The 26575-nt window shown below is 43.6% G+C and overlaps 1 protein-coding gene across 1 annotated transcript in view; it reads left to right on the top strand.

Moving 5' to 3' along the window:
* The window catches only part of T265_01650 (hypothetical protein), a gene marked incomplete at both ends in the record, with an annotated part of 49297 nt that overhangs the window by 2719 nt on the left and 20003 nt on the right, over positions 1-26575 (top strand). The window contains 10 exons of the mRNA XM_009165716.1: positions 551-660; positions 2954-3037; positions 7763-7898; positions 11330-11435; positions 14290-14433; positions 16956-17097; positions 17820-17933; positions 19163-19305; positions 23709-23778; positions 25584-25695. Of these exons, the coding sequence (XP_009163980.1) occupies positions 551-660; positions 2954-3037; positions 7763-7898; positions 11330-11435; positions 14290-14433; positions 16956-17097; positions 17820-17933; positions 19163-19305; positions 23709-23778; positions 25584-25695 (1161 nt within the window). The remainder of the gene's footprint in view (positions 1-550; positions 661-2953; positions 3038-7762; positions 7899-11329; positions 11436-14289; positions 14434-16955; positions 17098-17819; positions 17934-19162; positions 19306-23708; positions 23779-25583; positions 25696-26575) is intronic.

The following is a 26575-nucleotide window of genomic DNA, read 5'->3' as shown; positions in this document are numbered from 1 at the left end:
AATATAATATAATATAATATAATATAATATAATATAATATAATATAATATAATATAACAAATATAATACAACAATGTAAATTATAGAAGCATATTCTTCTTCTCCAATTATGTGGGCAAACGAACAAAAAACAACCGCTCACCAAATTGGCTAAACACACTCAGTTGCGACAGCCGAGCTAATTATTCCCGGCGTTACAAGAAGGCCGTCTGTTGTTTGGACGTCGCAGTCTATTTACGGATGTATTAGCAGAACTACCGACCGAGAAATAGAATCAGAGAGCACGTCCAAAAACAACTCCAGATTCTCAACGTGTGAAGTCTGTCACAACCGGTCACACTAAAAACGGATGCATTGGTTTGCGCGGGTTGTATTGACACCACTTTCATGTGCGACCTACGTCAGATGCAGAAACCATGGGATGTGTAAATGAACTTGTTCCCGGTTAGAGTCATTGCATCCAGGAAAAAGGCTTTAATCCGTTAAAAACCAGCTATTCATCATCTGAGGGGGTTGATATTCCACTTAGACTTGGCCCCTATCGTTTCAGCTCAGTCCCATTTGTGGATCGAAACCATGGTTGTCGTGGATCCCTCTGTTCGCAATCGATTTGACACAATTGAACAAGCGCAACTCTACGTTCAGACATTAATGCAAATGGTGAGTTGAACCCAGTCCGACGTTAACCGATCACCTTACAACTCAAAAGCCGCGAATGGATGATGATGGCGTGGTAAATATATTCCAAATATCACACTAAATAATTGCTAGTAAATTTCTGGTTGTGATTGGATTTCGGTGACTGTTACTTTGTAGCTAGAAGTGCTCAGAGCCAATGATTATCTAGAGGTGTTTCTAACCAAGCCGATGTCTGGATGTCCAGTCCGATCGTCCTTTACAACCCTCGAAGAGAGGCTAGTTTAATTGAGGACATGTGTTGGTGGATTGCCAATTAACTATTACATTGATCTTTAAAATGCCAGCTTCCTGCTGTAGCTTTGATTACTTTGCTTACAACCAAAGCTTTGCTCAATCTGAATCTGTCAGGAAGGCCACATTCGTGAAAGCAACCACTGAATGCCCGAAATCTAGTGAGACTCTCGGCTCCCCTAGATGTTGACCAGATAGACAACGCCCCCTCTAAATGTGCAGCGCTTCACAGCCTTGTACCAAACCCAAGCAGCGCGAGTCAGCGTTGATCAAGGTCAGACGACGCCCGCGCAATGTGCACACGTCAGAGCCTCGTACCAAAGCCAGATGCGTGCGTCAGTATTTGACCAAGTTTAGACAGTGTCCCTCCAGTGAATACCTTGAGATACCGACAGTGTCCCTCCAGTAAATAGCTTGAGATCGTCGTACTTTCGCACTCGCACGCGCTCACGCTCTCGCACTCGCTTGTTCGGTACGGTAAAAAGGTCCAGTCGTACCACACTGACTCAGGTCACGTGACCAGTCCAAGTAAGTGCCGCGCAAGCTGGCAGTGTTGATCCAACGGCCTTTTCTGACTACGGCGAGAGCGGTCACAATATGGTTGGGAAATTCGGTACTGCGCCGTCAAAAACTAACCTTACGGGCCTTGAGATGGCCTTGTTCATATCAACCAACCTGGTCACTCAGCGGTTCTATGGCCCACTTTACAGAATCCCCTTGATTTGGTTTCACTGATACTCAGTTATCCGTGTTTTCACATTTTTTAAATTTAGGAGCCACTTGTAGCTGTGCTGACGTGGCAACGTGGTCCCAATAACGATGATTTACGTTACTCTGCGTTTTTATTGAAATTACGGGAATATTCAGGCAAACCAATTTCTGATAACGTGAGGACGTCTCGTTCTTAAATTGAAACCAATCTATGATGAAAAGCAGAGGAACACGGTACAGTTGTTTCTTCCCCATTGAGTGTCATCACTACTCTGCATTTCACGAAACTCACCACTTCTCGGCCATTAGCGACTGATCAGCAATGTGACTAACTCGCAACTAGGCGAGCTATAACGCCATTCATTCATCAATCAGCGTTCACCTTTCACTTGACTCTTTTTAGGTAATTCTCTTCTCCTCAGCTATCTGTGAATAATCGATATTGAGAAAAAGTGTGGAAATTTTCAATGGAAATGGACTGGTGCGCCTTCTCATTGGATATTGATTTGAATGGGATTCTTGCGTGATCAGTTATTGACTAATTTAAATAACCCGATTAATTAGTGACCCTTTGTCGTGACTTGATGCACGGTAGTGCAACTCTGTATCAGTCCCTTGGCTTCCTGCTCCGCCCACTATGCTATATCATAAGGTACGGTAGCTTTACACAGCCCTTTATCGAAACAAAGGAAAATTATTACAGCTGTATTTATGAGGCAGTCACAGTGTGTCCACCAGGTCGTGCCAGAATCTCCGTGAGAGGACGAGAAGCGCCGAGTCACAGGTGCGTGCCTCGGATTGGCTGGCATTCTGACCAATCAGGGCATGCCTTCGTTTGGCCCGTGTCCTGCGCGTGACACATCCGTCCAAATGATGTGGTGTTCGGTTATTAGGGACGGCTAGCCTCCGTACACCCATTATTATTACAAAGGACCTGTTCATTAACCCCTCGTTGACTACTCAGCAACAATCGGGTCAGAAGGTCAGGCCATGCTTGGAACTTCAAGCATACAAAACGGATTCGATTGACGGTGGCCGTTTCTCGCACTAAGCATATATTGTTCCTGATCATCGACCGGATGTACTAGTCAGTATCGGTCGAAAGCCCCGCGATTAATCTAAAAGTGTGAACAAGCCTCCTTTTCCCGTTTATAATTTAAGCTGTTGTTCGAACGCCCTAATTCATCACGCACATAGTGAACGTGCTGAGGTCTAGTAAAGAATGGGACTTCAGATTCAAAGCTACGTATGGGTAGTACACATATTCCCTTTCAAATCTATCGTTCACAGCGTTTGTTTTCGTATTTTTCAGACCAACGACTTACTTCACCACAACTCTTTGGGCACAAATCTAAGCATCTCCGTGCGGGAAATAGTGTGGATCAGTGAACGGGAGGTCAGTGCCTTTAACTTACCACGGTGTCTCTTGTTATGTTATTCGTTATTCGTGGAAATGTATGAACCACGGACACTCTAGTACAGTTTCATCGTTGCGCATCAATCGACTCGGCTGTGAATTCTAAATCTTTTGAAGAATCACGGTGCCACTGCAAGAGACAGAGCGTTTCCAAAAAAGGAACGAAATCTTTGGTCCCAAGTCCTGTTGGAGTTCAAGAGATAGTCTAGTCTGTCCATCGGACAAGGTTCCTTCAGGAAAAGGGTAGCATAGCTAAATAAGCTGAAAAAATACCGTTTGTAAACCTGCCATACGTTAATAAACTTTGGGACTTCCTTCATTAAGATAGATTCAGGCAATGGCGGTGTTTCCCTTGGAAACCAGAGAAGAATATGATTTCCTATAAAGTATTACTGAACATAGACCATTGCTCTGAACGAAGGTGAGAGGAACCAGAACGAAGCGACAAACGTAGAGCAGTTTTCCATCAGCTTAAAGACAAAGCAACCGCGGGCACACTTGTTTTCTGAATATGATAATCACATAAACAAGCACCAGCTACTAGTGGAACGGTGGATACTACTGATGGGGCATGCGAGTAGTATGTTTTCTCGTAAATCCGCTTCGCGTCTCTTGAAAAATGAGGTCTATTACGGAATTTGTGGAGTCGCTTTGTAGCATTTGCTTGCATTTGAATGACAGTCAGAGGATAGCCAATAAAGTTCAGGAAGACGCGTTCAAGGAGGAAATGGATATTCAGTTTTGTAAACAAGATGCATGTGAGAGTGTTGCTCTCCTGTCCACTAGTCTGTAACTGTTCAGTTGATGTCACTCTGTCATCTGCCCTTCATGGCTAGTGGGGCTTATTTCATTCCCAGCAAACTGCCACCACTTGCTGCAAGACACTGAGGTACCAAGGTCTAACTTTCTCGTGGAAGTCAGGTCTACCTTCCAAAGACCGGCTGGTACTCTGCAGACCTCACAAAATTGTTCTTTTCAGCCGCGATTTCTATACAGTCATCTTTTTCCAAATGACGTCCTCACGCAGGAAGACACCAACTTCCTCTTGCTGTACTGAGACTTTCATTTAAAATCAATATGTTCTGAGTAGCTTTCATGCAAAATCGTTGCATTAGATTTTCCGGTTACAACAACTTAAGATGGTGAATAGTTCTTCTGAAAACTCTCCACCCACCCTTGCCAAATCTACACAAGGTTGACAGACAAACAATCTACCTCTGGCTGCTCGAGACAGACGTAAAAACCATGTGCGAATTCACAATCTCTTCACAAAGTAATTTGTGCTACTGCGAATCACGTGAATACGACCACTTCCTGCTCCTTCATCAGCCCCATCAATTAGTTATGTGGATTTGGATGACTCTCCCTGGATATGAGGAATATTCTGGGCACTAAATAGAAAAGAATTTTTGTGTTATATGAGCTCCTTACTTAACACAGTATTCCAGTTGATCGATGCATATCCAAGGCGTGTCACGTGTGAATGTGGTGTGAGTAGTTGTCAATTGTCTCTTGACGCGTACTGTATTGAGTACTGCTCTCGGGGGAGAAGACCCGCTGAGACAATATGGTGTCTGGTTTGCACACGATGTGACTGATTCCGTGTGTGTGGGGGCGAATGACTCGGTTGATCAGCTGTTAGTTGGTAAGAGCCACTTCTCAGCTACATATTAGCCCCAGACACGCCATGATTGGTACGAAAATTGATGCTTGAGTTGGCTCATTGTTGTCAAAGCGGAATCGGCTTGAGGGGATCGTAGGTGACTCCTAATGGTCTCATTTGAGCGTAATGATTTTTGTCAAAAATCACGTATTTTTTTATGTTGACTGGGTATCTCCATACCTCGGTTAAGGCTTAGCAGCAATGTCATTTGTTCACACAGAATACACGACACATCCCATTGTGAACGCATAAAAAATCAGCTGGTTTGTACTGTTGGAAGGCTGGAAAGGATATATCACCGAATCTACACACTTGTGTGATAAACTGGTGTTCCTTCATTCCTTTTTCGCACCGATCATCAACCCAGTTTGCGGGTTATGGATACTTGTGTAGTTGTACGCGTGTTTTGCTGACCTACACAATACGGTAAAAAAAACGGTGAAGTTTAAGGACTGAGGTTTAGCTAGCTCTGCGCTTTTATGAGACAGATAAAGCCGGAACACAGTCAAAGCCGTTAGGGGCGTGGATCAATGGGTTGTTTTGTTGGGGCCTCTGACCCACCTGATGATCCATCTGGAAACAGTAAACAGATCATTGTCCAACTCTGCACACCTAAGGCTCAATTCATTCAGTAGTTGACCAAACATTTCAGCCTGACCATCACAGTTTTTCGGGAGACCCACAGGAGACTAACGATGACAATTTTTAACTGTTCCAAAACAAAGGCGTGTATTAAGCCCAAAAAGTTGGATTTTAATCCCACTGCATTCGGATTAGATTTTTCAACATTTAGCATCATTCATTGAGCCAAATCAAGACACCCTTCACATCAACGGAACAGATAAATGAAAAGCGCACGACGCGTCCACAGGGGCATTCAGGTTCTGCTGGTGATTACAAGTTTGGAGTGTCTTCTTCGCTCACGAAAGGGGCGATAGTTGACAGCCAATAAGATGCTGCTGAGCAAAGTCAAATACTGAGCTACGCAACATTTCCAGTGATCGTCACGAGGATGAGATATACAAACAGGATCAAGTACTGGTTCACACACTGCAAATCATCAGGCGCAGGTGTCTTTTCCGCCTTACTCAGGCCTACCACACTAGACTAGCGCAGTAAGCACACAAAATCACAAACCTTCATTATACCGAGACTGAGCTGGTACTCCAGTTAGAAACCTAAACAGCATGAATGGAAATATCATCGCTAATTTCAGGTTTTCGACGACACAACATTAGTGACACTACAGTGGGAGCTTGTACAAGGCACGTGACAAGAGGAGATTGAGTTTTGTGGCACTTACTTTTGAATTTTTGCGTCTTTGCGCTAGATACTGGAAATTACTTTTCAACAAACTATGGGCCCGATTTGTGGTGAACTCTTTTCGGTTAACGGCTAAAATGCAATTTTTTCTTTTCAGTGGAATTGAGGTAATCAGGAAAACCATTTCGCAAAGCGCTACAGACAGCTGAGTTGCAAAGAAACTCGTGACAAACACGGAATTAGATCGGTTTGTTGTGATCCGAGTTGAGCAGTTTTATTTCAGATGTTTCATCATTACTGAGGTTTGGGTAGCGGTGCTTCTCTGATTATTGATCGGCGCTGTGCTTTGTTTATGCACCATTGGTTGATCAGAATGACCTTAGTGGTTTGGATGGTGGATGCAGTGTTCTGATTGACCGAATTCCGGATTACCTTTGGGTTTGAATACTTTGATGACTACTCGGGATCTCTCTCCCGTTAGTTGCACTGCTTATCCTCTCCGGTGATTCCTCTGTCTGACGCTGTGTTTCAGCTGTTTGGGCAGTCCTTTGGTCCATTTCAACGCTGAGGTGTGTTAGCGTTGGCAACGGAATTTTTCGGCCGTTACCAAACAAGACACTCAGTCTCACTTAGTGGATTGTGTCTGATCTTAGGAACTGAGTAATTGTGTCCCCTGTTCCCACATTCTCCCGTTTGTGTGAAGTGTCCGCCCTGGACTCACTGAGTCCGTGTGTTGATCTCAAATTCTACGGTCAGAAGATGGCGCAGAAACTTGACCCAATGTACCTGGTTTTCATAAACAAATACCGAGGAAAACACATATTTAGTCTAGAAAAGTAAAATATTTGGCCTGTAGAAGCACACGAAAAGCACTAGGTCTCGTCACAAACCCAATCTACATACCACCACGAGCAAAAAGATCGTCGATCTAACCACATACCTAAACTAGAACTATCGATGCCACAGGCGGATGAGCCATCACAGTTGGTAACCGCAAAACGGACAGTACAAAGGTAACCGAATGCGAGTCACAAACTGTCGGAAAACGGGTGAACTAACTAACCAGCAAGGTTGACACTTGCCCCCTGGTCAGTGACGCGCACACAGGCACAACATTGCTCAGGGCCTTCACGCCGATGCACCGCCAAACAGTGACGTAATACTGATCTGTCGCTCAGTGGTGATTTCAACTCGGCTGGTGACAAAGCGTCTACAATCCATTTCTCCAGTTTCGTGTATTGAATAGCAGCTGACAACTAGAGAGAAATATTGAAAACATTTAATGACATTCAATTCACAGTCCTCGCTGAAACTCACCTAATGTTTACCAAAACACTCTCATGTGCAGTGCAGGTGTAGATGTCCCAGCACCAGTGCGTATAACCGTCTGTGTTCATCACAGTATTATCCAGACGGTCTAAATGAATCGATAACAAATCACGTGACAAGCCTGCTTACAATGTCCCGTCCAAACATTGTGAATTCAAAATTCTAAGGAAGTGTGTAGTATGGCAGAATGAACGACCTAAGATCTTTCTGAATTTAAAGGGGGAGTCTGTAAGTTTTGGGCTGAGACTGACGTGATTTCCTGTTATTTTAGGTAGATATGCTTTATCTCAGCTACCTGAGTTGCCTGGATATGGTGCAAGTGGTTACTATCGGTGACGCAAGCCACTTAAGTTTGTTTACACATAGAACACTCGGGAGTTACGTTTTTATTTGATGTTTTGTTCTCATGTTGCTGATGTTTTTGGTATCACAACCTCCACAATTTTTAGTCCAGTGCACTACTGTGGGGACCTTCACTGATTCGATCGGTTCACCGCTTCTGCAAGTGGGCTCTGGTTAACCATTACGTCAAATACAATTATGACCACGCTCTTCTACTGTCCAGAAACATTGTTCAGGCCGCCGGTAAGCTGTCATCTGCTCTGGGTTTTACACCTACAATTTGTGAGTATATTCTGTCTAGTTAATCCTCAGGCGCTGTTTTTGTTGTTCGCGGGGGAATGTAAATGATCAATAAAGCCGGGAACATGTTCGTCAACTCATTTTTCTTCTTATTCTTTTCTATTCGGCCGTTGACTGACCGACTGGCTGAAATTCAATCCACAGGTGATTACACAGTCTCTACCTAAGGTCAAATTCTTCGATAAAACTACGCCTTCGGCATAATCGCATCTTACACGATGTCGTCAACTAGTGTAGGCAGTGAGAAGATCTTCGATGCCCAGCTGTCGCTGAATAGTCCGAAGACAGTTTACCCTTGCAACCATTCACCAAACTCAACCATACAACTTTGCAAGTGCGATCTGCGATACTGTGCCAAGTGGATATGGGTAGTTAGTCATTGATTAGCTAAGTTGGGACACCTATGGCGTCAGAGTGGTTTATCCCTGGATCTCAAGGGACGTGTGCATCAAGCTACAGTACGGGCTGTTTTGTTGTGTGGCTGTGAAACTTGGCCAATTCGAGCAGCGGAACTGAGACGTCTTCAGGTGTTCGACAATCGTTGTCTCAGAACCATAGCTCGTGTGGGTTGGTGTCGGCGAATCCGTAACGAGGCAGTTAGAAAGCGTGTTTTCGGTTGTGTAACGGGTACTTCCATTGAAGAATGTGTCCAGCACCAGAAGCTGCGTTGGTTGGGACATGTGTTACGTATGCCGAACCATCGTTTGCCGAAGAGAGTGCTGTTTTCCATGCCCAACTCAGAGTGGTGTGAACAGAGATGTGGCCAACCCTTGACCTGGCAGAGGAGTATGAAGGAGATCACGAAACGCTTGGGTGCTGTCGGTGCTACCCACCTTCCAGGATGAGGACCGCGTGATCCTCACTGTGCCTGGTTGGAAACTACAAGATATGGCTGCCAACCGAGGCCAGTGTAGTTCTTGTTGTCAGTTTCTACCCAGATCGCCTGAGTGATTGTCTGGAGGTATAGGCACGTCGGAATGATTGTGGTAAGCTAGCACAAAGTCCACTCCCCGTCCACCTTTACTCTTTTGTTTACAAGGCTTTTAGACAAATCATGGTTGTATGGCAGTCATGCGGTCGATGATGATGATGATGATGATTTGCACTTGAAAATGAGTTTCATTTGTGTTGCAGTCACACAATTTACGTTAAGCGGGCTAAATTTGACTGGTTCCTCGAATGACGGACGGAAATGAACCTCCTGTGTATCTAATTGATTGGGTAGGCTCTTTGTCTAAATTGGTCCACGCTTTACGACCAGTTCATGCTGTTCAGTTCACTGGTTCACCACTCGAAGCGAACGCTCACTCGTCCATCCATAGTTATTCAGATGCGTCGCGCTGGTGGAGCACTGGCAACAAGGTTAAATATTCCAAGTTAGAAACCGGCCAATTGCTTGCACCGCTGATAGGCTTCAGTAGGAGCGATTCCTGACCGCAGAGCCGCACCTCCATAGAGTACCAAGACAATCTCACCACAATAGGAGAAAAACTGTCCAAGGTAATAATCAGTTTCCAAAAATCCCACAACCAGTAGTCAGGTGGCTAGATTTAGTGTTCACAGAAGCCCGAGTCCTTCGGCCTACATCTTACAGCAGTCTGTCAAACAGAAAACACCGTGAGTAAAAGGTAAGTAAGTAAGTAAGTAAGTAAGTAAGTAAGTAAGTAAGTAAGTAAGTAAGTAAGTAAGTAAGTAAGTAAGTAAGTAAGTAAGTAAGTAAGTAAGTAAGTAAGTAAGTAAGTAAGTAAGTAAGTAAGTAAGTAAGTAAGTAAGTAAGTAAGTAAGTAAGTAAGTAAGTAAGTAAGTAAGTAAGTAAGTAAGTAAGTAAGTAAGTAAGTAAGTAAGTAAGTAAGTAAGTAAGTAAGTAAGTAAGTAAGTAAGTAAGTAAGTAAGTAAGTAAGTAAGTAAGTAAGTAAGTGAGTAAGTAAGTAAGTAAGTAAGAGAGAAAGTAAAAGGAAAGTTCAACCTTTCTCAGACAGTATCATTATTTCTGACAAACGGGGCCTTGATGAACTCACTGAAGGAAAATTCAGTTAGTTCCTACGAATTCTCAAGTCTCTTTGCTAGTGAAACATTCTTACTCATACCAAAGTAAATCACCAGATCGGTCAAAACAGCATGATGTTTTTTTAACTGAATGTGTCCACTCTTATCCGGCCAAACTTTGTTAATATTGTTACTAGATTCGCAAGTATACCAGGAACCGGGTAAGTTACGTCAATTATCCAACAATCAGCTGGCAATATTAAACACCGGTTTATATTTGTCATTAGCTACGGGACTAAGCTCTCAAAAGTGAACTGCCAGAATTTCTGGGGAGAAGGCTTGTACGAGAACACCATTCATGCAGTGTCTTGTCATCATCGGTTGCAACAGTGAACTGGTTCGCCTAGTTTATACCAGTGGACGCAGAGCACAATGAAGCAATCGATGGACTCACATGAGTTTTCGGATGTGATACAACGTCGTCTTGGCAGGATCAAGGTTTTTATGAACTTTTTTAATGAATCATTGGTCTCCAGTGGAGTTCGGACTCATGACCTAGTTTTTACAGCTACTGTTTACAGCACTTGACCATTCAGCCACGAAAAGCTGATTAGCAGTGTGTTACCTCATCTTAGACAAGACAGAACGCTTTGTAACGTACTACTCATAAGGTTGCTGAAAATCCGTCGACAGCCCACGACCAGTTTCGCCCTTTTTGGGGCTCATCAGGTAGGCACAGTCCCCGGGTTTCCGTCAACTTTATGTTCTACTTGAAACCAAATTGCACGAAATTAGCGAATATACACTCATNNNNAGCGAATGTACATTCATTTGCAAATTAACTTGGTTTTTCGAGAGACTCACCTGGAACCCAGCTAAATCTCTCGTTTGTGATGTTCCAGGGTTACAGGTGAGTCTCTCGAAAAACCAAACTCGTTTGCAAATGAGCGTATATTCACTAAGATAGAAACCTAATCATCCCTCCATCACGGGGTCCGCATCAAGTGTTGACTAACTCACTGTGTGCCAATTCCTCAGACGGAAGATTCACTCGTTTTGTGTGTTGATCGTACCTCTGTACACCTGGTGGAGATATCCATCTTCCAAAAAATGAACCCATTTTAACTGGAGATCCAACGGAGTCCAAGTTGAACCTATGTTTTGTGCTATCTTTCAACTGAATGGGCTAGTCTAAAAGACCGAGCTAGGCTCCTTTTTGTGTCATTTGTCACAGATATTAAAAGCCTTGCTTCCGAAAGGAACATCATTTCTCTAAATATGAACACATGGATTTTCGTGCCCTTGTGAAGGAAGACAACTGAGTAGTATTTGCCGCCCCCTCCCCACATCGATGGTTATCTCATTGGTTCTGTTTGTTTGTGTTTCAGGCATTTCTCCTCTTGGACACATGTGTCACATGCAATACTCGTGCACGCTGGCAGAAGATAGTGGTTTTTTCTCCGCCTATCCAATCGCTCATGAAATAATGCACAGGTAATTTTCAGCCGTGCTAAACTGGTCACATGGATGAGTTGGTCAACAATCTGCAGTCGTTGTTTCCTTGTATGCCTATTGACGACTGGTTGGGTTGTCACATTTCGTAGGATTTTAAAGCACCCAGAATATTGGCCCCTTAGTTCTTTCGAAGTTGTGCCTAGGTGTCTTTTCTTCTCTGCAGTGGTGTGTCAGTCTTGAACTAAAAATGTGCACCTCCAAAAACGTGTCAGTTGACAGTTTGTTTAATTAGTGATGTATACTGTTCCAGCATCTCCCTCTTTAGGTCAGGAGTTCATTGCCCCATACTTTGTGAACTTCAGCCGGCTGACAAGTCATAGACATGTTGAACCTGAGATTATGCTGCTCCCAGACTGTAAGCAGTCGCCCCGCACAATCAGTAAGAAAGAAAACAAACCTGGTTGGATGCCTTCGCTCCTCATGCACTGTGTATCACGCGATATGTAGGTGATACATACGACGTACAAAAGACCCCAGCTGGTTTCGTTTTCCAGTAGTTTTGACTCACGTACGAGTTCAAAAAGGAACCTTTCACCTTCGTGCAGAGGCATAGCCAACTGTCACGTGAGCATGACTGAGCAGCCTATGTTGTGCAGACATAGACATATGCCGTCTGATCCAAGTACTATAATCTACTTATGGCGTATTGTACTACGTGGTGATCACTTCTGTGAAAGCATACTGTCATATCTGCTGATTCGCCAACCTGTGGTATCTGCTGCTAACCCGCTCAAGTGCCTAGTGCCGGGGAAGAAGGCTCACAGAAGGGAGCACAGCCGCTATATTCCGAACAAGCGATTGTGAGAGCAAAGGTTACACCATGCTATTTAAAGGGGACTTTCTGACATTGATCCAGGCTGTCTGATAGGCGTTAGTGAACACCCATTAACATCCATCGTGCATCTGTGAAGGGCGTCAACGCTGATCACAATTGGTCGTGCTTCAGTGGGCTCACAAAATGTGCAGCAAAGTGAGAAATGTATCAGCAACGTATTATGCACGAATTTCCTGTTGAGTTTTTGGTGGAGCAGTAGGTTCCGGGTGTTCTGAGGTTACCTTCCTGATACATACAATCGAAGAACGAACTGTCTGGGTTCAACATTATGCCCATAACTGGAGATGAACATACTCTCATCGACCTGAGTAAGCCCAATACATAATCTTAGGACCGACACTCCAATGTCAGAGATCGTCAACTTTGAAAAACTGATCCAATTCGATCCTTGAATCATGTTGAACTTGACAGGCTGTCCTAGGCGGACTATTATTTTTTCTATGCAAACTTTTGATATTAAGAAACGTCTGTGGTATGCAGATAGATAGATTCAGGATAAAGCAAAAGTGAAAATCCTAGGCAACACATTTCTTCCTGTCCAAATGTAACTTGTGTTAATGTGTATCCTGGAATCCTGTCCACTCGAAGAAGCTGATGCACTGAGCGCATAGATTTTTACCTCCAGTCTATTGGTACTGTACGATCCGGGCTGTTATGGATCTCACAGGACGATTGCGTCATTAGATTATACGCAATTCGTAGCCAGTCGTCAATAGGAGCAGACAGACGTGGGGAGCAGATGATGTATTGAGGACTGACAGGAACTGGTTCTACAGACAAACGGATTAGTAATCATCATGAATTAAGCAAACGTACAATCAATGATGACGCAATCAGCAGGAGCAGAAAATGGTCACTGACGCAGCAGGGATTTCTAAAAACAACAAAAAGTAAGCACTAAACGATTTACAAACGCACGTACGGGCAGCCTGACAGTGTGAGTTGGCCGTAGAGAGATAACGGTGCAGAAATCAGTATGTTTGGGATGCGAGGGGCTGTCTTTTGGTTGGCGGCGCGACGCCGCAGCTCGTGTCACGTGACAAGTCAGATTACGCGGTTTCGTCCGTTTAAAACAAATCTCGCCAGAGGCCGTTTGGCAGGTGCAGTACATGGGTAGTACAAAATAATAGACCGCTCCGGGTGTCATACTGGTGTAGTAGATGGCACGTTCGCCTACCGCCAGGGAACTCGGGGTTCGATGCCCGGTCGGTCCGCTTTCCAGTCGGAAAGGACGCTCGAAAATGGGTAGAACCGATACGAACTTGCAAGCAATGGCGGACGGGCAATAAAATATCGACATCGGTTACTGCAGAATAAGCAGACCTTCCGTAGGGACGAAACGCGGGTAAAAAACGAGCAGCAACGAAACAAACGGCGCAAGTCGCGTTACTCATGAGTAGCCAGAAAACAAGGAAAGTTACCGCTGTTCACTGTTGATTCACAGGGGGAATCAACAAATACAAATCAACCTCCATTGCCGACTAAAAAACATTTTTTCACGAGGCAATCTTTTTCTCATTGGAGGTTTTCTAACCACACTGCTGGTGAGCCACTCTTGGCCACTGTTCAACCACGGGCGAGACGGTCGTGGATTCGAAATTCTCTGAGTTTCTTGAGATGGGCACTGCTGATGACTCCCAACAAGATGAAGAAGCCGTACAGTGCTTCTCACGTTTTCTGGGCAGATCGGCTTCACTAACAGGTTGAAATCTCCATTAAATAATCACGGGTGTTTTCCATAATAGGCGCCCCAGTATGAGGCAGATGGTCGCCTAGTATCCGTTCAGATGAGTTGGTTACTATAATCGGGTTGAAAAACGGAGGCTAGGCAAAGTTAAAATTTCTTTAGACCTATACAGCGTTAATTTAGTAAGGAAACCACCTTTAATTGGCGGTACCACCGAGACATTCTTTAGGTAACAAGCAGGGGAACTTTCGGTTAGGTGATCGTCACAACGATGAACTAACCAGTCTGTTCTCCCCTACATTGCCCAACAGCCTTGGAATTGAACATGATGGCGATGGGAACTCGTGTGATCAGTCTGGCCGCACGGGAAACATTATGGCGCCACTCATTCTGTCGGCCAGTCACAACCATCATTGGAGTGTTTGCACTCGTCGCAAGTTGAAGAAAATCCGAAGGTAAGCAAGGAAGGTTCAACTTCCTGTCGAACATTCACCTCATATCTTTGGCTGTCAAAGAGAACATCCTACGTCACATTCTGCTAATGCTGGTCCATATGGTTCAGTTAGAATTGGTGAAAAAACGGAAGCTATATTATAACAAGTCGCACCACTGTCCATATGAAACATGCCATTGCAAGCATAACCTGACAAGTCCTATTAGAAGAGCTCGTATAGATTCAATAAATTGATGACTGGCATCAAAGTTCCTTGAAATTCGTAAAATGAATAAGACTATCCATGTTTTGATTGGATATTCAAATTTGAGATTAAAAAACCTGCTGGTAAAATGTGAATCACCCTTCAAAAGAAAATATTCTTTACTGGCTCCAGAGCCCAACATCTGTTTCATCAGTTTCGTGGAGGCAGGACTTCGATGTGATAACACTTAAAATGGTGTCAAATGAGAAGAGAACTTGTGACTTTCTATATCAGTGGGGGGTTTTCTCGTCTAAGTTCTTCCAAGTACGAGTTTAGTGGCTTACTAATAAAACTATTCTGAATACCCTTTGACCTTGCCGGGACTTCAAAAACTGACCTGTTTGAAATCACCAAATCGTTTGCCGTTTGACAGGATTTTGTAAAGGAATCCAGAAACCCCAAAATGAAAACGATGTGTACTTATCGAATGTACACTCATCTGCAAACTAATTTGGTTCTTTTGAGAGACTCACCTGGAACCCAGCTGAGTAGTACATTACAGATATGTACTTATGTTTTACCGATCTGGTTCAAAATACTCAGCTATGAGTGAATCTGTAGTGTGGGTTCATACACAGGTGTTAGAAATATCCGACTCCTGATGGTGAACACCCTCAAAACGGGTCATTTCACGGGCAACTTGATGCTAACTACTTAATACTGCTAAGTTTAAAGGAATACACCAAGCTTCTTGGTCCCGATTTCATCCGAACTGGCTAACAATTAAAACCAGGATGATACGTAGGACCTATTCAGACTGAACGTCGCCACAATAAGTTACAGGTACTGCACTACACACCATTTCATGGCATTCACACCAAGTTTAACATATATGCTTCATCATTCCTCGAAGCCCCACAGAAAGGCGTGGGAAGGTATAAGAAGCGACTCGGAAAGCACCTATCCTGCTGGTAAAACACCGGGTGTTACCAAACTGTTTCTTCTACTGAGAGTTATCGTTCGTGTAGAGAGGAGCATCGCAGTTTTTTTTAACCGGGTGAAGTTTTAGGTGATTTAGATATCTCAAAACATCTACATTCTTTGGATCGGAAACTGAGGGTGGTCACTAATCACTTACAGCTATATTAGTACTAATATGCTTATAGAGTAGCTGTCAGCTTATATCATAAGGAATAAGAATTGAGGAGCGAGGTGAGTTGGTCAAGGAACATCCTAATACGGAATCAGTGGTCACTGCATTGTGGTGCATTAAATTCGGCCTCATTATATTTGAGGTGTACATCATCTAAGTAACTTCCAGCGCATGATGCCGTGTGATTGTTAGAAGCGATACTGTCTACCAGGCCAAGCCAAGTTTCACCAGAAAAAAGTTGTCAGTTTTGCGTGCTGGGTCATTGGTAGTGCCCATAACGTCAGTCATTCAAGATGGCAGGTGGACCTGTGTCGGTGTTGACAATTGTTACCACATCCGTTGTCGAGCCTGGTTGAATTGATCGGTTTTCCCTCATCGACAAAGGCTGTGCGTTTACAAGGTCACACGGAAACTAAGCTGAGATTGGAGCTGCGCAAAATGTCGATGCTGTCAGCCAATAATGACGCAGGTTTGTGAAACCACCCACCCACCAATCAGATGAGTGCATCACCGAAAGCGAATACGGGTTTCGACTATCCGATTATCTATGCTCTGCTCTAGTCAGTAATGCGAGCACATTGTCGCTGAGCCAGCCAGACAGGGGGCCAACCAGGTCAAAAATTTCTGAACCTCCGATAAGTATGCAGGAGGCGGTGCACAGTGCTGTTTGTAACCTAAAATAACCCATGTTTTTCGCACTAAAATAGAGCATTTTCCTAGAGTGAAACGAATCCTTTGTTATTCTTATCCGGGAACAACACAGAGATGTTTACTTTATTCTGGTGACGAAAAACTGGGCTGTGTTTATGCTTCCTGAAGTCACCTATGCCCCAATTAAAACGTCCGTGCAGGAGACATCTCACCCCCTAATGTTCTCTCTTTTGATTCTCATCCGTAGGGAACGAAGTATTCAAATTGATTCAAATTTATCTACACTGTTGTTGCTAGGGGAATTATCTTATGGGAATACCTCAGATAGGATAGAGAAGTCGTTTTATGCGCAGTTAGATCGCGTCATTTTGTACGCTCGAAACTGTTCACAGCCCATCAAGTGCAGGCGTAGCCTTCCCAGTTTACTAAAGTAAGCCTTCTGATATCGGCTCAGGACGGCAAAACTCGGTCTTTTTGTGTTTTTGTTCCTTCTTAAGCTCCTTCGTTTAAAATCTATCATTGCATCTAATTTCAGCTTGAATAGGCTGGAATGCCTGGAAGATTTTCCAATCGGACGCGATCAGTTTGCAATCGATGGATTCCCCGGATGGCAGTGGTCACTAGATGAACAATGTCGTGTTTCTACAGGTTCCAATGCAAGCCGACACTGTTCCAAAGTAAGTCCTGGTCCGTTCATACAGTAAGACAGTCACGTACTGGACCCCGTTCAAAGTGGTTAGGCGTAAAAAGATTAAGAGAATTGGCTCGGACGAACAGCACTACCGGAAAGTGGAAAAAATTCCAGACAGAATATTTGATTTTTCCTTGCGGTTAGCCCTGATGCCAGTGGTTTTGTGCCAATAAAAACTGCCTCGGCTGATGAATATTTTTCAATATATCGACTGATTAGCGTTTCATCGATTTTTGCCCTTAGTTCGATACATACCGTCAGGAATAATAGGTAATCTAAGAAGTAAACGAACATAGATATAAATTACCGTCTACTTTAGCATAATTATTTTTAGAGTTACGAAAGTTGGTGAATACAGTCTTTTGTACACTCAACCTGATCACTGCAAGACCCAGCAGATTGTGCACGCCATTTTGTTCCAATTATTAGGATCCATTTCGAACTAAAGTTATTGCTGAAAAGACTTCCTCGCATTTTACAAATTCAGGTTGGGAATAAGTAGTATGGATTAACTGCTCGAAATCCGCAAAAGTCCACTTTTAGGACTCATCAGTCAGGCAGAGTTTACGTATGTAGTTTCAAGACAAACGAGATCACTTCACTCGAAATCATCTAGTATTGATTTTTCGTGCTATACCCTGGTTTTCAATTAACAAAGGAAGTAAAACAAGGAAGAAAAGTTTTACCTGTTATTCTCTCACCCAACAGTTCGGAGAGCATCCCTGTCGTGAGTTATGGTGCTTCATGCCGGAGCCGATTGGGAAATGCTCGAAGATCCTGAACCATGGAATGTTGGACGGTACGACTTGTGGTGACGGAAAGGTGAGTCATGCTTTGAAGGTCGGTAGATTGGTTCTTACCGGTAAGTGCGTGAAATTTTTCCGTGATTATCGATTACGGAGATGATTGGTCGCGGACACCGCACGAATGGGCTTTGCAAGACGCCTACCAATAAGGGCACGAATGAACGAATGAAGAACGAATGAAGAAATCTCCCATGTAATTGGCCAACGTGGGACATTGCCGCGCGTTTACAAAATTGGTGGAACGCAGATAACTGACCACCAGTGGACAGCGCGGCAATGTGTGTACCAGTGGCCTGCCTTCAGGAAATCTCGCATTCATCGAAGAACCCCAATGACCTTAAGTTCGAACAAAGTCATAAGGTTTACATCACTACCCTTTGATGTATGTTTGTTTTAACGTTCAAAGGTATGAAGTACATGGTCATATGTGATCATGTTCCCCCACAGACTAGATCTAATTCGTGACTGAGGAAATAACAGGTAATGGTCGCACTTATGTTGGATTTAACCTCCAAATATATGGAACTTGGGCGACTAATCAATATATGCATTTTACAGGGCATTCTGAAAGAACGAGGCTGTCAACAATTCCTTTGATGCGGAAAGGGGTTAATTTTGACCAAAATCCCTAAACTCTCACCCAGAAGATTCACAGGGCCTAGTGACATTCACATTGCTGGTGCTTCTCACTTGTAAGATAGAATCTCTATTCAAATAGATTGAGAATCGCGTTTGTAGTTGATCACACAAGACAATTCTCGTCATTAGAATGTCATTTCCACCAAGTAATTTATCGATCTATGCCTTTCGAACCATCGGAAAAAGGGGTTAGATATATCGGTTGACTTCAGGTCACATGTATAATTTGACCATCGGTTTGGTTCGGGTCCCAGTGACTTTTATGAGTACAAAAATTAGGAGAAAGGAAATGAGCTAGGGTGCATGCCGGTAGACCAGTATGAAATCATGGTAGGCTGAATAGCAATCATGCCTAAGACCCCGTCTGATTCCAACTGATTGATTGGATGCTCTGTCATTCTATCTGCGAATTCACTTCAATTGTCTGCGAAGTGACTTGACCGAGTAAGACGTTTCAGTTCGCCCACACTCAATCAAACCTGTCAGACAGCCATGCTAAGCAACTTGACTTTACGCGGTCTGTTGACCGCCGGTGCCGTTTTCAGATGATAATGATGACACTAGCTCAGTACCCGAGCTGCCCCTTATCCTTGTGTTTCCTTTTAGGAATGCATACGGGGGGACTGTAAGGAGATACAACAGCCCCCATTGATTTCTACAGTTTATGATGAATATGAAGCCTGGACCACATGCTCAAGATCCTGCGGGACCGGAACTCAGTATCGTCGGAAACGATGCCATGGGTTTCGGTGAGTTTTGCTTCTGATAGTACGCACAAGCTGCCTTATTCCCCTTTCCAGGCTTTTGCGCAACTCTTAAATGTAAAATAACTGGACGTCTCATTAATTTAGTCAGGCTTGGAAGGTTTTCTGGGATAGGAATATAGCGAGCATATAGAACAAAAACAATAACCCGAGCTTGGTTACTCGTCATCATCATGATCATGATCATGACCATCATCGTCATCATCATCGTCATCATCATTGTCAGCTGTAAAAACCGCGTACTCGTCGTACAGTGATTGTAGCTGCTACAGTTTCGTTCACCGATGATTAGGGGAGATGGGGTAGGTAGCTGCGCATTGGAGGTGGGAGTTGATAAATTGGTGCGTAAATACAGCACTGTAGGTGGATTGTTAAGTGGGTTAGTTGGGAAGGGAGCTATGCATTGAAGACAATAGTTTGGATGCACGAGCGCCCCCAGCAATTGATATGGCCCGTCTCGGGGTCCCCATCCAGGAAGACGGCAGTGACGGCTGGTGATGGTTTTTATAATTCGCTGCCAAGTCATTATTTGACCGCCTGTGGCCCCCTTCCACCCTTCACGTGGTTGTGCGAAAAGAGCCTTTCGAGGAAGCCGATTGACTGGTTGGTTACTGAGTGAAACAGACCTGCCTCCCAGAATACACTCTCAGTAAGGACGTTTTGTAGAACAATTTAGTGTAGTTTGGGTACATACTCACATAGAAGGCAGGTGCGACCTGGTAGGAGTGGTAGGTCCCTATTCAGACAAGTCGTCCAAAACCCTAGCCTTATGAAAAGAATGGATCAACTTTAGGTCAAGTTTTCATTTTTTCAGTATTGTATGATATGGTGTGCATGCATGTAATATGAAGAGCATTATATCGTATGATTATCCGTAGTTAAGGCTAAGCCGCTCGGCCTTGAAACACGAAAACCTCAAATCTCACGTAGTTTCCTGGTCCTGTGATTAGGTGAAGCAGGAATTCTGCAGCTTTTGGTGTCACTTTAGTACTGTTTTGACTTCCTTTGAACAGTAGGACTGATCAACTGCAGATTAAACATCTCTGAAAGAACAATGCCCATGGCAGAGTGGTTCTCTTGACAAGCCCATGTTAACAAACTTGTGAATTCTTGTACTCATGTTTGGATTCTTTCATGCACATAGCATGATCTGTGTTCATTTTGAATAGCTCAATTTCATCAGTTAATGATTGAACACGAATACACAAAATTTTCCCGCAGCAAACTTTTAAGGAGAAAGTAAACTTACGTGACATTCCGGGGCCGAAAAATTTATTTTTATTATCGTGACAGATGATTTTTATTAGCCAAAAATGGAAACTTTTGAACCTTTGCTAATTTTCGAAGATGCCACAATCCTTGCATTGATAATCGCTAACGGCCTGAGGTCAGCTAAGCACTATACCATGAGGGTTTTTTCCGGCTGAAGCCAAAACCCTTACTTTACCTTCGAGGAACTAGATCAATTAAGCCTTCACCAATCGGCTAAGCTCATGAGGTTTCCACGTGTTCTTAGCACTGACAAGACTAGACTGAACCAATCTCACACCCTGTGGAGGGTTTTATAGCCTTCTGTAGTGGACACAACTTCCAGAATGTTGAGCTGTCAAACTCAATAGGCAGTAGCAAACGAAACTCGGATTTCGATGAAACGGTAGGCCTTGTTGAGATTACCGAATTCCTCCGGTTAATCAGGAGGGTCTGCAATCATGTCTGTCGATCTAACAACAGCATTTTCAGGATCGAAGTGCATTGGTCGCTCTAAGGAAGCCTTTATTCGGGGCAATAGGCTCGAAGGGGCTTCTATATATATANTCGTTCCTGTACAAACACAATTTATTTTGAAAGTGTTATTGTGAATCAAAAGGGTAAAATTAGACAGGGAAGGGACTTAGTGCTAGTCTATCAGAATCATTCTGGGGTCTCCACACCTCCAGACACTTATTCAAGCAATCTGAATAGAAACTGACAACAAGAACGCCATTGACATCGATTAGCAGACATATCCTGCGGCGACTCCAACCAGACGGTCTCCATCCTGGAAGACCAGAAGCACCGAAAACACCCAGACGTTTTGTAATCTCTTTCATACCCCTCTTCCAGATCAGGGTTTGCCCATCTCTCCTCTTCCGCCACTCTGATTTGGGCACGGATAATAGTACTCTCTTCGGCAGACGATGATTCAACATACGCAATACATGGCGTAACCAACACAGCTTCTGGTGCTGGACACATTTCCAAATGGAAATCCCCGTTACACAAACGAAAACTCGGTTTTTACCTGCCACGTTCCGGTTTCGCGGACACCAACCCACACGAGCTATGGTTCTGAGACAACAGTTGTCGAGCACCTGAAGACTTCTTAGGTTCGCTGCTCAAACAGGCCAAGTATCACAGCCATACAAACAAAACAGCCCGTACTGTAGCCCGATGCACACGTCCACTGAGATTCAGGGATATGACAGACCAAGGAGAGTTGTTTGCTATCATTCCGCTTGGCTAGCTTCAATTGGACAGAACCCCTAAGCTCACATTTGTAAGCATGTGTATATCAGGTTGATAGTAGGCTTGTTCTGCTTATATTGGCATCGGTTGACTGAGGTAAGACAGCCGTATACAACAAAAGGTACGCGATACTAGTGTAACGGTGATACTACTGATAGGGAAGGCATCTGAGTAGTATGTTGTCTTGTAAATTCGCTTTGCGTCTCTTGAAAAGGAAGATCTATTGCGGAACTTGTGCAGTCGCTGTGGAGCATTTGCTTAAATTTGGGCAACAGTCAATGAATATCCAGGAAAGTTTAGGAAGACGCGTTCAAAGTGAAGGTGCATGTTCAGTTTTTGTAAACAAGATGCATATGAGGGTTTTGCTTCCCTGTCCAATAGTCTGTAACTGGTCAGTTGGCATTTTCTAACAGATAACTCCGAAGCAAAGGCCTTCTTCCTTTCACTAGTTCTGTACACCTGGGCTGACCAAAACTGACGTGTCATATCAGGTTGTATAGTTACGTTTACTGCCATGACTGTTCACCTGTACGAGCCACTGGATCATTCACGCGGTTACCGACCTCATCCATCTATCATGTTATGGACAAGACCAAACACTGGGTATGACCAGCTGCACTACAGCCTTTCCTGTTCGTTGGGAAATCCCAGTGCAAAGCTTAGGAATGAAGGTTTGAAGGATGAATGCCGAATAACAACGAAAGATGGAATAGTGGAATTCTGAATGAGAGATCAATTTGTGCAAAATAACCGACAACGACAGACATGATGGTTATTGCAACAAATGCTGGCCTAATGGAATAACGACGATGCCTTTAAGAAAGCGTCCCTGAAGAAAGGATACTTCCAAGTAAGCGTGAAACAGTTTGGACCGAAAACGGTGTGTGTCCCCCAAAAAGGAACGCTCTGAAAAAGACAGTCCGGTCTTTTAGCCCTGACAGACAAATGTTTATTACTCATGAACCTACTACAAACAGGGAGCGAGTGGGGTTGTTTTTTTGCTGGCAGAGCAAGAAGGTGAATGGTATCTGGTTGCTGAATTATTGCATAGTAGTAGTTAAGATCCGTTTCACGTCAAGACCCTCAGTTGGCTTCTTCGCTGACTTTCGGGACACAAAGCCACACGATCGATAGTGCTTTAGTCTCACAAGACTTAACAGAATCATCATGAAAAACAGAGGATCAGTAGGGTAACAAAACAAGCGGAGCACTACTGATTAGGGGCTTTATTAGAAAACGAGCGCTTTCGGCGCAAATAACAAACGTGCATTTTAGCAATGAGACTCGGGATCCTCGAGCAGCGAAAAGAAACTGTATCGGTGAACACATGTACCAAACTGTTCGAATAGCTTCCAGAAAGATACTGAAACAAACATACCCTCAAATGATTGGTTCTTCCAGAGAAAGCAATAAAAACTTCTATGCAAAATAAGCCAATCAGGATTTAGGTCAATTGGAATTTAAGAGATACTTTGGTGTTACCCTAGCCAGTATCACCCTAGCCATGTACAACACACGGCAAGCAACCTATTTACACCTTTTGTTTCGGGGGAGTTCCTAAACGCTACAATACTATGCTTATTCCACCCCTTAGAGAAGAAAGCGATGAACTAAAGAGATTTAATCATTATACACCAAAGGTCGTACCGAAAACAGTTCAACTTTGGCCAATCCAGAGTTTGTGTGCTCTTTTGGTGATTCAGGGCCAAGGTTCGGGCGCGTCTATCTACCCAGCGTAACATTTTACCACATCTTCGGTTACAACGCCGTTTTCAGATGCCTTACCAAAGTAACCCACCTGTTAATGTCACGCAATAGCTTCCCGTTTGGACCACTTGTTAGCCTCTTGGTTGAAATCTCGCCTATTTTACCTGCGCCCTCAGTGTAAAAGCCACGAAGACGCTCATCTGTGATACGAAGCACGTGGAATATCGTTTGTGTTATAACGAAAAGGTAAGTCACGATTTTGGTTGTTATATTTTGTTGAAAAATTTTTTTCGGTTCTCGCGCACTCAGTAGTAACTCACTTTTTTGGTTCTACTGAAAATCACAAGCATCACCCAAGGGGGACTTAGCATTGATGTAATACACTACTCATAAGGTTGCTGAAAACTCTTCGCGTTAGTAGTATTCGAGTGTGTTAAGAACGGTTGGACCATATTTTTGTCGCGATTTGTCAACTTGCAACTAATTCCAACGTAATCGGATGTTGTTTTCGATAGAAGACGGCTTCAAAAACTGGGCATGAATTTCTCTGGAACTCATTCAGGGAAAGATAGGTTATTCAAGATTGAAACGTTTGTCGCTGTGCGATGTTTGCCCCAACTAGATAGTTTTGCTTATTTTTTGTAAGTGTCAACAATTGTCGCATCCAGAATTCAGCTTGGTTTGGTCTGTTCATGAGTCCGAGTGAATGAGGTTTACGGAACTGGTCAAGATGGTAGATACCATTTGACGGGTACATTTGAAACCATGATCTAACGATGGAAAGAGCAAACTGACTGCAGTTGACCAGACCCTTGAATGGTCACAGTGTATAGCTGTGAACTCTCAAAGTTTTTTGAATAGCTTTTGAACAATGCGATTGTTTGAGGACCTTGTCTTCCAACAATTTCGAGGATGATCCACAAGCATATAACTTTGTACGCCAAGTAGTCACAATGAGGTTTGAAGAGCCTCTCGATGTGGTATACAGGAGACTGTGTACATTAGCCGTTTTTGCTAAAAGCCAGTCCACGCTGCACTACCGGTTCTTTGGCTCTCTAAGTGCGCGAAACATCTACTGGAAATTGCGTTGATAGAAAAATTTGCGGGGCACAAGTCGGACTTCCGCGTCTGTGTAGATAGAACATGAAAGCAAACCACCTTCATTTGGTGTTGTGGCCTTGAATTCGTAAACCAATCAACACAAGAACAAGTGAAACCACTATAGAGCTGTCGCCCAATTAGCCAATCACATGAAGAGGTAATCGATACTCTTCAAAAGTTATATAAAAACATACAGGTTAGAAGGAATTGCTTACCCAGCCTCGTGTTGATGTTTAATAGGTTGATGTCGAAAAGTTTCCAAGCTAATTTTCAGATCAGCAGCCATCTGATGAGCAGCGATATTTTGGCCTGTGGAAATGGCCTTGAATTGAGAATAGCTCCTGATTCTTAAATCCTGAAAGCGAGGATTGCACAATCTCTTCTGCTTAACTTTTCCAAAAAATTTAACCACCTCAGTGATTTCTCTGCTTCACACGAGCAATCGCCATCCGAGCAAACCACTCTAGCTGTCTAAAATCTTGCTTTTCTGACTATTTCGTGAGCAGCATTTATTTTTCTTGTTTGTCCATGAATTTCGGCTTACTAAGCAATTAGGCAGGATTTTTAGTTACCCGGATAAACTGGCAATTTTCGTTGGCTGTGTACAGTAAAGTCATCACTTGGGGCCAGTTTCAAATGCTCGTACTAGGATTGATGAGCTCTGGTTAGGTTGTCACAAGCCGGCGCTCATCAGAAAATGCCAATGTAATCTGTTCAACGTTGGACGGACAACGACAGGTATGGTTTTAATCTACTCATATCTACTAAAGGTGAGAAATCACTTCTCCAAGGGATCGGTAGGTCAAGCCAAATGTGATCGTTGTAGAACGGTGTGCGTTGTAGGGAGGTACCTGCTGCATTATGATTCGAAATCTGTTATCTGTGACCCTATATGGCCTGGCGATCAATCCCAAGGTCTAGCACCATGTGTTTTCTCTTCCCACTTCCAGGCGACTAACTGCCACACTGCAGTAGATGATCGTGAGTTCCAGTGCTCAAGGTATAACCAATTTAAATTGCGCGGTGTCTTCCATACTTGGCTTCCTGTTGTGAACCAAAGTGGTGAGTCTACGCCTAATAGCCACTACAGAACTAAGTGATTTTGGAAATGCAGTGCATGCGTCTGACAGGTGGTGGAGACTTTGGCATAACGCGGAAAATTATTGTCTCCAACCAGTAATAATTGACATTTCAGTGTCATCTGTCCGCGATAGAATGTGGAACTGGCAGAAAAATCACAGAAGGAGAAAAAAAACACTAAGTACTTGGTTTTCTAAGCAATTTTTAAGTATGTTCATGACTTCAAAGTTAAATATAGCCGGTGTTGAGTTGTGTCGGAGCACTACAGCAAAGAAAACGCGATTGACTAACCGCATCGGGCAAAATGAACCGTCTACTCATAAGTAGTATCCACTACTCAAGCATACATTTGAAATTTAAGCTGAATTCCTGGCCTCTTGGATGGTCACAGGATTGTAATACTGTAACCTTTTCGGTCTAGGAACTAAGTCCGCCGTTTCGCGGCCTTGTTACGATCTCTTCTTTGAGCACTCCCAAGTGTTCACTTCCGTATTTTGTCACAAAGATCGGAAAACCGAAACTGAGGGAAAACTTGTGACATGCTGTTGAACAATTAGTGGAACACTCTACACCTGTTGTCCATAATTGTTCATATTGTTCAACTGTGTGAACTGGCATGACGAAAAAATCAGATCCTAATTTCACTTGCTGACGACTGCTTAGTAAAGAGAACATCAGTATTGATGCACCAGTGAGTTGCACCGGGAACCGTCCAGTTCAAATCACCGGCACTCCCGATTGGTCAGGATTGGATCAGGAACGAATGACACACCCCTGTAGAGTCGTATCTGTTCCATCACGCTACCATTCCGAAAGAGACGATACCGGACTAACCCAGACTGAGCAGTGAGTAGATGACTGA

Source organism: Opisthorchis viverrini, assembly GCF_000715545.1.
Source record: "Opisthorchis viverrini unplaced genomic scaffold opera_v5_18, whole genome shotgun sequence".
NCBI classification, from domain to species: domain Eukaryota; kingdom Metazoa; phylum Platyhelminthes; class Trematoda; order Opisthorchiida; family Opisthorchiidae; genus Opisthorchis; species Opisthorchis viverrini.
Note: the sequence above shows the minus strand (reverse complement) of the source record. Positions and strands in the feature narration are given on the sequence as shown.